General features: G+C 45.4%; 1 protein-coding gene across 1 annotated transcript in view; it reads right to left on the reverse strand.

The window, feature by feature from the left end:
• Positions 1–8,915, reverse strand: part of PXDC1 (PX domain containing 1) — a 32,489-nt gene extending 23,574 nt beyond the window's left edge. Inside the window, exon 1 of the mRNA XM_067562616.1 lies at positions 7,679–8,915. Coding sequence (XP_067418717.1) covers positions 7,679–7,934 — 256 coding nt within the window. The 5' untranslated portion in view covers positions 7,935–8,915. The remainder of the gene's footprint in view (positions 1–7,678) is intronic.
• Positions 8,916–12,744: the final 3,829 nt, after the last annotated feature.

A 12,744-nucleotide genomic window follows, 5' to 3' on the forward strand; every position in this document is an offset into this window, starting at 1 on the left:
TGCTAGAAGCTTGATAAAGAAGATCTGTTCCCTTTTGTCTACCAGACTGAAGTTCTGAGCAAGCTCTGTTAATGAACTGTTGACATTGTCAACAATGAAATGAGGCACAATAGATGTAGTGTATTTATCTGTATTGTCACAGTGCTGTAACAGCTGCTGTCTTTGGAAACTGCTAAAATGCTTCTGTAGGACTCCCTGCACACACATATTAAACTCCCAGATGGTCTTGTAAGCAACACTGTATAACAGAGCACACATAAAACAGTAGGTTATGGGTACAGAAAGTGCAGCAAAATGTGACTATCTTCTAGTGTGTGTAATCCAGATCAGTGCAGCCCTCAGGAATGCAATGTAACTTTTCACATGTCCTTCCTGGTGCACTGCAGATGTGACAGAGAAGCAGCCGATCATCTCTTTCCCATTCACTCCCACTTATGACATGATGCAACAGGGGAGGAAGGCAGAGATGATCCAGCATAAAACAGAATTTTTGCATCAGACAATAATGTGGAGAATGATGGGAGAGCACTGATGTGCCACAGATAATTAATCATCAGTGACACTGTAAGCAAGGTCTGAGTGTCTGAATGGCCCTCTCCTTTTTCCATCAGCTGAGAGCAATGGGGAGGGGAAGCACTTTATTTGCATGGGCTCAGTATTTGCATGGTGCTCAGCATGTTGGGAAATGGTCAGTGTGACTGGTTTTTGGTTACAAATCATGTGTTAGCTGCAGGGGTAATGAAATGTTGTTCTATTGAATGAACAAATGGCAGCAGAACTGTGTTTAGCCTGTTCTGATGAAAAATTCACTCATCTAAACAGAGCTCAACAAAGGTGGCGAAGGAATGCTAGAGCACTGTAAGAGAGAGGAGGGAGGGGTTGGGGGGGTCTCCTGCTGAGACTGCAGCAGCTCTGACAAAGGGCTACTCTCAGGCATGGATTGACTATTGCCTCCCACTGTTAAAAAGTAGAATTAATTATTCTTTTTGGAGTCTTTGGTTTTATTAAAAGCAGGGACTTGCTCCTGTGTCAGTAGAAGGCTTTCCTATGAATGAAAGCTGACAGATGAAACTCACTAAGAGCTGAAATCACTAAGGAACTGGGAAACCTCAAGAGGTTGACCACCAGCAGAGGGGACTTGGTGGGAGCCAGCAGAGGGGACTCAGTGAGGTCTGGAAGCAGCGGGAGCCAGCGCAATGGAAGCTAGCAGAGGGGACTCAACAAGGCCCAGAAGCGGCAGGAGCCAGCATGACGGGAACCAGCAGAGGGGACTCGTGAGGCCTGGAGGCAGTGGGAGCCCAAAGGAAGCCTGCAGGTGGTGGAGTCAGCAGCAGAGGGGGCTCTGCAGGCAGCAGGCACAGCAGTGGGGATGTCAAGCCCACATCTGGCAGGCAGCAGGAGCTAGCAGAGGGGACTAGCAGAGCCCCACAACCGAGGTGGACAGTGCAGTCGGGTGGACACTGCAACTACGAGGGTCAGTAGAGCAGGGGAAAGCAAGAAGAGAGAGGCGAAGGACACACCCCACATATGCTGGGGTGGGGTAGGTTCGACTCATTGTGTTCATGAATTGTGCGTGCACTGTTTTCCCAAAACAGTGCTGTGTTACTTCCTTTCTTTTATTAAAAGGTTTACTTTGTACACTCAGACTCTGTGCTTGCGAGAGGGGAAGTGGCCTTTTGGGGGCGCCCAGGGGATAGTGTGTGATTTTCCAGGTGACTGGGTGGGGGCTTGAGCTGATTTGGTGCTGTATCATTGACAGGAACCCCTAGATATAGAACCCGGCCCTTTGCTGCTGCTGGCTCTGTCTGGCAAAAAGGTTACAACACCAGCATCCTAGTGCGGGATGGAGAGAAACCTGAAGAGGAAGTGAGGAAACAGAAAGTAGGCCAAGCAAAGTGAGACATGAGGGGGATAAGCAGCCTTGGAAAGTTTGATGAAGAAAGGAAGAGAAAAATCAGACTAGATGGGAGGAAAAGAGATGCAGCCAGAAGAGGAGCCATCTGGAAAGAGAAATACAGCAGAACAGCCTTATGAGATAGACAAGACTGTGCACTGACAGCGTGTATGTCGGTTCAGGCACTACACACAGTCTTAATGTGAATGGCCTTTCTGGGAATCCATCTGAGCTTTCCAGCTTACCATCCATGTGGTCTCTACACCAGGAATGTGAACATTCATAAAACTGTTAGTGCTTGTTAAGAGTTTATAAATACCTGGATCAAATTCTGCCCTCCGCACTGAAATCAATGAGGTCAGAGTTTCTGGAAGCAGAATTTGGCCCTATGAGAACAGCACTAGAATGTACAAAACTGTGACCGTTTCACTCCATCAGGATTCCTAGAAAATACATAAACACTCAAAAGACCAAATTTATCACAGACTTCAGTGGGACTGTGCTAATGTGATACACTTTGGCTTGATCAAGCAGCACTAACAACTTGCTGAATTCCGTGGGAGGGGTGCCTTTGACTGAATGGGTGAAGGACTGTGCTTGAAGAAAAGTCATACTACAGAATTTCTCAATATTATTTTGGAGGCAGTAGCCACTTCTCGTTCATTCTATACCAAATTTGTACCTTATTTTTTTCTATTTTATTTTATTTATTTGGTCTACTGCAATTATTTCTGGATCTCTCTAGAGCGAATTGGTCATTTTTAAGCCAGCTCCCCAACTCTTTTGCTGTCTTCCTCACCAATTTTTACATAAATCCAGAGAAGCTAATTTTTATAAGCAGAGTGTAGATTGGCAATGACTAGAATTGTAATGTATAGTATATGTCTGTGGATTATAAGATTGCACTTATTGAATCAGTCTCTACTTTTATATTGTATTGTGTGTGCATATGCCTAGAGTAAGGGATAGACACACTTCAGACACCTAAAGAAAATACCATGAATATTCTGGTGACATCACAATGAATCATGAGAATGAAGACGATTGGTCATTATAAGAGCAGGAATTTGATTGGAAGACAAAATTTATGACCCTACAGATAGTGGCAAACAGCACAGCAACAGACTTGTTAGCCAGCTTACTATTAAGAAAAACATTTTACAAAAGCATCACTATAATGAGAGTAATTATCCTAGGCACTCACACCTCATGTTGATGAGTGTACTTGGCCTTTAGTCTCATTACGCATTCCAGATGTTCAGGAATCAAGTATACTTTTCTATGCATGCTGTTATTGCTTATACCGAGTATAGTACTTGTATTATAGTGCAGATTGTGTGATATTGATACCCTGTATGTGTAGATCTCCCCACACAGAGAGGGGAAGGTGGTCAGCTACCTCCATAGCAGCATTTCCCCGCCCCTTCACCACCACACACACACACACACATTCTTTGGGAACTGCAGAGGGCTCTTTGCTGGTCTATCAATGTGTGGAGGCAAGGGTGAGCAACAGACCGGTTGTGAGAGGAGCGGGTGGGCCAGGGCATGCAACATCCACCAAGAAATGAAATAAATTCAATATATTCAATTGGAATATGCAGATGGTCTTGTGGATCTTGTGAGCATTATAGACCAGTGCCTGGCTTTCTTCTGTGGATGAAAGGGGACCTTCCCTCTGTCTATTTCCCTCTTCCCCACAACAGAAGAATACAGAGGAAACTGCATGAGAGGAACCTGATTAAAATTCCCTGCTTCCTATGCAGGTCCACACTACATATGAGTACACATGGCTCAAAGTCTGAACCTTGCAAGATTCTGATAACCCTCCATTCATATTAAAATGGTGGGAACATTTCTGTTTTCATGGAAACTCGGGTCTAAAGAAATACAAATTAATATTACTTTCTATTTGCTTTTTCAATCAGAATTTTTGCTGGGTGTGCTAGTACCCACCCCATTAGGGTACGAAGTCACTGAAAGAGTTAAGATAAATTAATACAGCAGCTGAGAGCATTGAGCACCACTAGGAAGGGTTCAGGATCCTGCAAGTTTCGGTAAACTTATGGTGATCTTAGATTAGTGCATTGACTTAATTTCTTGAGTGTGGGTATTAGCACAGGGCCCAAGCCTTAAAACACTTATGCAAGTAGTTCTTGCTCTTGTAAAAAGACCCTCTGACTTCAGTGGAGCTACTGTAGCTGTGTGATTAAAGTCTGCTCACATGAAGTAGGGCGGTTTGCAGGATGAGGCCCAAATGCTGCAAAGTTCATAATGAAAAGCAGATGTGGTGTAATATTATAGCCTGAGTCCCAGTGAGAGGAGATCTCCCAGGAGTAATTACAGTGGTATCAAGCACATAATCAAGACTTTCTAGGGAATCCTTGTTGCAATATAGAAACATGCATTTATAGCAGATGAGTTCATTTGCACATATGCCCTTTGCAATAGTCAAATGATATTTCTTCTGACTGAAATAGATTTACATGTAACAAACTTCAGAAGGCAAAACTGGTCTGCACTACAAATTTATGTCAGTATAACTAGGTCGCTCAGCGGTGTGGAAAATCCACAACTCGGAGTGACATAGCGCTGTCTACTGGCCATTAGGTTGGTATAACTATGTCAATTCTCCTGTCAATGTAGCTACTGTCTCTCAGGGAAGTGGAGTACGTATGCTGACAGAAGAAGCTCTCCTGTCAGCATAGGCAGCGTCTTCACTAAGCAGTACAGCGGGGCAGCTCCATCTGTGCTGCTGCAGCACTGTAAATGTAGACAAACCCTGAGCTGTAGAACTCTAATCTCAAAAAATGCCACCATTAACTTGCAATCTGCCCTTTAAGATTTAAAGTATGTATTTCTCCAGTATTCTCTCCACCTCTTTTTCAGTATTCCTAGTGCAATAGAGGCCAATATGGCTCTAATTTTTTGGGTTTTTCTTTATTACCTTATTTTTGCATAAGCATCATTAATGCTGCACAGTTCTGGAAATAGTGGGTTGTGGGGTTCAGTAAAATTTGCTGTTACTGAGCACAGTAACACAATCTGTTAGCTTTGTGTTGGGCATACAAATGATTATAGTCCCACAAAAGTAGTGGTCTCTACCATCTTTTTCTAATATTTCTGCAGCTGAAAAGTGGGAATTTTTTTTTTAAACCCACAAAGTTAACCATTTTTAAGATCAAACTATTTTAGCTCAAATTTTAGGAGCCTGCTACTGGAAAATATCCCTTAACTTTTATATAATGTAGTTTGACAAAGTGTCTATAGGATAATCTAATTCTTCTGATGCTACTGAAATGTATCTACGGTAACCAGAAGTACTTCCAATTCCTGCTATGCAATGCAAATTTGACTCACAATGCTTTCACTGCTTCCATAAAGATTCCAGATGCAAATAATACTCTGCCTGGCACTTTTGGAAAGTCTGAGATTAACAATATATCTGACTCAGTGCTAATGCTTAGAAACAGCGTGATTGTCTGCTGGGTTAAATATATTGAAATGTATGGAAAAGTGTGATTCTTCTTTAAAATGCTATATGCAGAAACCACAGATCCAAAAAGTTTATCTAAAATGAGGTCATACCTTCTATGTGTACCAAATACATTATAAAATCCCCTGCTTACATCCAAAGCATCATTTAGTTAAAGAAGATTTAGTGTGTGTTACTGTGTGGCCAGACAGGCACAAGTTCTGGTGAATAAATATGAAGACTGTGCAGAGAAATGCAGTGATACCTCATTACTGCAAAGTCATTTTTTACAGAATTTCATTTTAAGAAATGGATTCACTATGACTGGAATTATCAGGTACACACGGCAAATACTCAAACAATTCAGGACTCTGACTCCACCACATTCACGTGTTTCACTGTAAAGTTTCCATCATTAACCAAAGACAGTAGAGTTCTTGAGATTTGAAATATCTTAAACTCCAAATCATAGAACTGTCAGCATTAAAAATATTGCAACTTCCTATCTCACTATGACTGTAGTTTTAGGGCTTAATTCTTCCACCCCCTACTCATGTACATCATTCACAGTGGAAGCCTGCGGAAGTCAGGGTGACAATTCATATGAGAAGGATTACTCACAGAAGTGAGGGCTGCAGGACCAAGGGCTTACACAAGAATTAAATCTCCTAATGTGCTAAGGAGGTTTAGTCCTCCCTGACTATTTAACAGTTATAGCCCATGCCACCTGGGACAATCAAGTAAGGGCATCAGCGTCCCAGTGTGAGTGAATAAGCACAAATGGGGCCTCTGAAACATGTCATTAAAGCCTAATATTGTGCAAGAGTGGTCTCTGATTTGGAGGGCCTCACTTGATACAGCTTGGGCCTGATTTTTAGAGGCTCTGAATAGTCACAGCTCCTATAGAAGGCAATAGGGCCCATAGGTGCTCAGCCTGAAAATCAGGCCCGAAGTATGTTAAGTTGAGCACTGAAATCAGTAGGCCTCAGATCAGGCAGCCCGGCTCAAGGGCTTTTCACTTTTATACAACAGGGTGCCCCAGTTGTCTGCAGAGAGCAATCAGTGCCTGAGAGTGTCCGGCAGCTTTCCTTCCTCCCTCAGTGTCATCTGAGAAAGGATGAGGAGGGGAAACGAGATGAACTTAAATGAGCAAGTCTACATTTTCAGGAACTGAAAGGGAAGTGACTCCCCACATGAACCTAGGCTACACCACAGAGAGAGGTGGGCACGGAGGGAAAAAGAAGAAGAATATATTCCAGATATTTTTAACAGGACAAAATGATAACACAAATAGATGGAGACTTGACAGGAGTAAAGAAAGGAGGAGGCGTGAGTGACTGACAGAGCCCGCAAGAGAATTTCACTTTGAATTACTCTAGAAAAAAATGTTTTTTACCAAGTTAGCCTGGGGGGAAAAAAGTCTGTGGTGGTACCTCCAACCCCACAGGTGAGAATCAGAAGTGACTCCACTGAAGTCAGTGGAGCAACACTGGTGTAAAGAAGCAGAGAATCACGCCCCAGAATGTAACTTTCCATCACCTTGCACTGGGGCTCAGCGTAGGATGGATGGTTAAAAAGAGACAGCAGCAGCAAACTTCCATGTTCTCTTATGGGAAAACATACACAAAGTCTGCCCCCCCCCCCCCCCAAAAAAAAAAATTATTAGCCTTGTGAGTCTGTTCTGTCCACTGGGAAGAGCTGCAACCTTCCCCATCTTACAAACCGGAAACACACCTGTGGCTGACTTTCAACACCAGTGCTTCCTCCCCAGCCCTCTCCCCACATCCCTCAAAGTGTCTTGTGTGGGAGTGGGGAGGTGTTAAATCCGTGTGGATGGAGCAGTAAATAGAGATTTTGTCAGTTAGGATCACTTCGACTCAGAGAAGGATGGGACAGTGTTCTAACCCCTGCCCGGAAATTTCTTCCACAGGGTGCATCAGAATTTGGGGGCTTGTGTATGTGGAGCGCGGACACTGAGTTCGGTTTCCCACCAATCCGGGCCAAACCTCTGGGGGCAGATTCTCTCCACTGCCTTGAGCGGCAGTTCCCATGCACTGTGCACTGGGGTAAAGTGCTCCAAGGTGAGAGGCCGTAGAGAATCAAGCCCGTTATGTGGACTTTAACCCTTCCCCCGCTTGTACCGGAGTCTTTCAGTCCCTCCAGGAAACCAGCTCCCCCCCCGCAACCAACAAGAGTGACTCCCCGCAAGTTACCGCTCCCCCACCTTCTCCGGCGTGCACCTACACACACCCCTCCCAGAAAGGAGCCGGATCTTAGCCAATAAGAAGGAAGCCAGAAGCTGCCCAAACCTTGCAGCAGGGGGGACTGGGACAGCTCCGGGCGATCCTCCGGGAAGGAGTCCAGCAGCCGCCTGAAGAGGCGGCCCAGGTCGGAGTAGCTGCGGTGCAAGTAGAGGACGTTCCTGTCCGACCACTCGGTGCGGATCTCGTAGAACTCCTCCTCGGCCCCGCGCCGGTCGATGATGAGTCTCCGGATGCCGTTCACCCAGCAGCCCCGCACGTACATGTTCACCAGCGAGGTGCCCTCAAACACGGCCGAGGCCATCCCGCCGCTGCCCGCACATGCCCCAGCAGCTGGGGAACCGAAGGCCGGCGGGGGGGAGGCTGGCAAGTCCGGGGGAGGGCGGCGCAAGGCACCGCACCCCGCCTCAAGCAGGGGCTGAGTCTCCTCCCGCTGGCTGCAGCAGAGCTGCTGCGTGTCGCTCGCCCGGCGGGGAGGGCGGCGGTAACTTTCCCCGACCACTCGATCGCACTTCGCGCCGCAGAGGGAGGCAGCCGGCAGCTTGCCACGGGGCCCGCGCTGTCGCCCCCTCCCGGGCCAGGAGGCAGCGCCCTTCGCAGCCCGATCCCGGGCGCCGGGTCCAAGGGAGGCGCCTCCAGACAGACACCCCGACTCCTCTGCGCCCCGGGACTGAGCCGGCAGCCGGCGGGAGGGTCGCTGCTAGTTCCGCTCGCTGCGCTCCCCCGGCTTCCTCTCTCCCGGCTCCAGCGGGGGCGGGATGCTTCTCGTCCGCTGTCCCGGGGGTGGCTGGTGGAAAGTCTCCCGGCTGGTTCCTGAAGGCGGAGAAGTTTTGTCTCTAACTCAGCCTCGCTGGCAGAGGCCGAAAATCAAGCCCCGGCCCCTCCTGATTTGGAAAGTGCCGAGGCAGGATTATTGCAGCGCGATCGGGCGCGCTGCTCCCTCGCCCCGTCCCCGTCCGGGCTGCTTGTGCTCTCCGGGGTAGCGCGGAGCAGCTCCCTGCCCGCTGGCGCGGCCGATCCCTCCACGCTGGGGCAGGCAGGTCAGCGAAAAGCCCCCGCAAGCAGCGGAGTCTCTGTCCTCTCCTCCTAAACTGCGCTTGCGAGCGAGGCTCCCTCCTCCCCACATCTGCAGCAGCTGAGAGCCCGTCACCAACACCCACCCCATCCGCACACGCCGCTGAGCAGGGTCCCAACCAAGGCAGAGGGCGAGAGAGAGGAGGGCCCTGCTCCTCCTCGGGGTGATCTCACAGACAGCCACTGAGCGGACGAGGAATTTCTCCCTCCCAGTGACCCTAGAAGTTTTTCTTCCAGCCCCAGCGGCTGGGAAGGAAGAGAAAGCTCCCCCCACCCCAAGCTCCCGCCAGCCTGAGGCTGCTGGATTCGCTTCGTCTCGGCGCCTACTTGTTTCCAGCGCGCCTGTGGTTTTAAAGGCAGAGCCCACCAGTGCTCTGGGGAGACACTGAACGATGCCTTCGCGCAGCAAGAGTGCCCCTGGCTCTCCGGGGAGGACTGGCTTGGAGATGGGTGCCTGCCATATCGAGCCTTCCCCTCCCACGCAATATTAGCTAAAGCAGGACACCAGGAGTCGGGACTGGTGCTTGGTGCGCTCTTGAGGAAAAAGCGAGACTAGAAGCACATACACAGTTCAGGATTAGAGGCAAAGCAGGGGACAGGCTAGCAAGTTTGCTGGTGCTTTCCACTAATACGGCCAGGAGAGCCAGCACCATTGACTGAGCCTGCAAAAGCATTGCACGCGTTGTGACATGTTCTTGCAAATAAACAGTTCGCTTTAAAGTTCAAACCCCCCGCCTGCCAAATCCTCATTAAGGAGAAATCAATTCTGGGGCTGTTCCAGCCCGTGTCGAAGGTCTATCAGTCAAGAGAGCTATCTATCAGAACTAGAGAAATGCCTATTAAAAAACGGGGAAGGGGGTCGTCTAGTTGTTTGAAATGCTGGGAATCTGAATAGTAAGGGGTACTTACTAGGCCCATGGTAACTGAAGGCACAACTTGGTCCGTGGTATTTGGGGAAGGGAGTTCTGCTCCCTTGAAGCTCACGAGTTCTGACAGAGCAGAAACACAGTGAGAGAAGGGTGGGTACTTTCCCTGGCTGGACCCTACAGTGGCCAGAAGTTAGAAAGGACCTTTCTGGGGGTACTTTCTTTGGAAGACCTGAAGTTCCCACATTAACCTGCTGCTGTGCTCAATAGCACATTAGAGCTGGTTTGCTGATGTGATAAACTCCTAAAGTTCCTCACACCAAGATTGCCGCCAACAAATCAACAGGGAGGACACAAGTGGAAGGCAGAGACAAGAAGTTATCAGCGCTGTGGAACAGATACCTATTGAAATGGTGGGATAGCTGCTCTGAGGGCATTGTAGCTGAATCGATTTAGGACACTGTCAGGGGAAGGAAGGTTGTATAGCTTTTTCACATGACAAGTAGTGACATATTGCATTGTTGTTGTCTAAAATAAAGAAAAGGTGACAAAAATGGTTGATAACACTTTAAACTATGTGACACTTCAAGTAAGTAAAACCCTCTCACTTTTCAACTTCTTGGGAGGAATTGCTGATAATTCACTGAATCATTCTGATACTTCAAGTCACACAACAGAAAAAATTTAATCCTTTTCCCAGGGGGACACACACAAACTGTCCACACTCTATTGACTCAACTTCTTTATCAGTATAGCTGTGCTGAATCCATTCTAAAGCACAATAGACTGTCAGAGAAGAGAGCAAACCACGACTGAACCATATTTCCCCAAATGAAAATGTCTAAGGTCATTTATATTAATGCCATTCTACTGCAGATATATACTTTTCATTATAGATCATATTGAATTTTAAAAAATTCTGGACTAATGATACCCAAGTCCCTTAAGATATTGAACTGGATTCTGCCCTAGTCAGACTAAATTGCGACTAAACTGACTTCCATAAAAGCAGGGTTGGGCCTAAGTCTGATAAATAAAAGTAAACCAAATAAGCAACTCAGAAATCTACACATAAATTTCACACACTGTCGCCCCAGCATACAGTGCAGTGTGTGGTAAAGGCCCACCCACTTTACCTTGGCTCACCACAAAAAGATTTTCATATCACTGACAGACAAGACCTCTCTTCTGTATTAGTTATTAGCTGTTAGGAATAGTCAATGTGTTTTCAAGGAAAAAGGATTGATGTGAACTTTTGTACTGAGGGAAGAACTTAACACAGTTCTTTTTGTTGAAAGGAGGCTTTTGTAATCTCCTCTCTTGTTCCAGTACATGGTGGTCTCCCAAGTTCTTCAATGTAAAAACAAAACAAGAAGAGAAGGCATTTTATTTTCTAACAGTTGCTGTGGTAACCCAAGGGGGGATGGGGGAAACACACCATACATCCTAAGGAAGTGAAACCTCTATGAAGGCAACTGTGCATCTCCCTCATTTTTGAGATGTCAGCCTTGCGTGGCTTCTAAATATAGCAGCCGAAGCACTTTTTGAACACAATTTGTTTAATTGTATTTTTTCATTACAATACAGACTGGGACTAATTTTTGTCTGTTGCTGTGTTCCCCCAACTCCTGCTGAAGTCAACTTGAAGGAGCCCAAAACCAAACAGACTGAAGTTCTCTTATATTTCAGGCCTGTCCTGCCAGGTGTTGAGTGTCCTCATTCCTATGGTATCCTATGTAGCATTCAACATCTCACAGGTTTGCGCCCTTTTGATTTTCCATTTGTACAATTCACTTTTCTCTCCTTTAGTTACACTGACACTCCCCCGTCCCAGTTTAAAGTACTCAAAGCAATTAAGAACATAAACTTAACAAGAAAACTTGTATGCATGTCATTGCCTGCTTATGGAAATTGATCCAATGCCAACAATTTCAAACCTAGATTCCTAAAGTTAAGCCATATTTCAGCATATACATTATATAAAAATACATCTTCTGATCCTTAGAAAAGCTGAAAATGGGATTACTCACATGCCTAAAATTAAGTATGTGCATAATTGTTTGCAGGATCAGCCCCTTACACCTCCAGTGAGTGATTATATAATATGGTACCAGAAAAAAATGACCTAATTCACTATATGTAAGAGAGACATGACTTAAGTATAAACTGGTATAGCTTTAAAATCGCATTGATTGTTTCCTTGGGTGAAAGATTTTTTCATAATAATCAGATACTGTTGTTTGCATCTGAAAAAGTGTAGTGGGAAAAAGCTTTCACACAAAAAAAGTATTTGCAGTAGAACAGCAATATGTCTAGGAGGAAAGTAGGTCAGCACTTTGGGCCATAAAATAGATTTGTAATAAGGATGTATAACCACAAGGGATCTGCATCTTGCAAATGAAAATGATTGTTCCATTTGTTTTTGTCATACTTTTCTTTTCTGCTATTTAATTTGCATGTATACTTTTTAAAAGTAGATAGACAGTGGTTCTTTGCATTCATTTAGTTCATTTACATGCAGCATGATCACAGTCAGTGGAGAAACATCTATGACACAGTGGAGAATTTAAAATATGCATTTTTTTTTAAAGGAAGGGCCTTTATTAAGACACATTTTTATCCCTTTTCTGATAGGTGTCTTTTTTACATGACTTGTGTAGGATAGTTATTTTCCATATTTAAGGGTGTAGACATTGTTTTTGGTTGCACATAGATATCTTAGCAAATAAAGCTGCCATTTGAATGTGTATTTTATGCTATATGAGGTTTGTGAAGTGATCTGATTGTCTTGTTACAGTCATAAGACATTTCTTAAATGCATGCATGCTCTCAGCCACTTAAATTCTTTTGATTTGTGCCTCAGAGTTTTTCAGCCTACCGCACCACAACTTTCACTATCACGTGATATTAAAGAAAGGAATGCTTTCCAGCAGGAATGAAATCAGCTAAAAATAAATACATGCACAGTTCCTACAGTCTGTTTCTCTGCTTGCTGAAATAACCCAAACCCTATAAAGCCTACCTTTGTGGAAAAACTGACCTTCAATTTTTAGACTGAAGCACACACAAAAACTAATGTTCGTAAAAGGTGTCAATCTCAGAACTTTTTTCTGTTGTATTATTGTGACCTGTTCCATAATAGCATCATGAGTGCAATACAGACACAACTAGAGG

Source organism: Emydura macquarii, unplaced genomic scaffold (genome assembly GCF_026122565.2).
Source record: "Emydura macquarii macquarii isolate MOO-44397 ecotype Brisbane River unplaced genomic scaffold, CSIRO-AGI_Emac_v2 contig_2452, whole genome shotgun sequence".
Lineage (NCBI taxonomy): Eukaryota > Metazoa > Chordata > Testudines > Chelidae > Emydura > Emydura macquarii.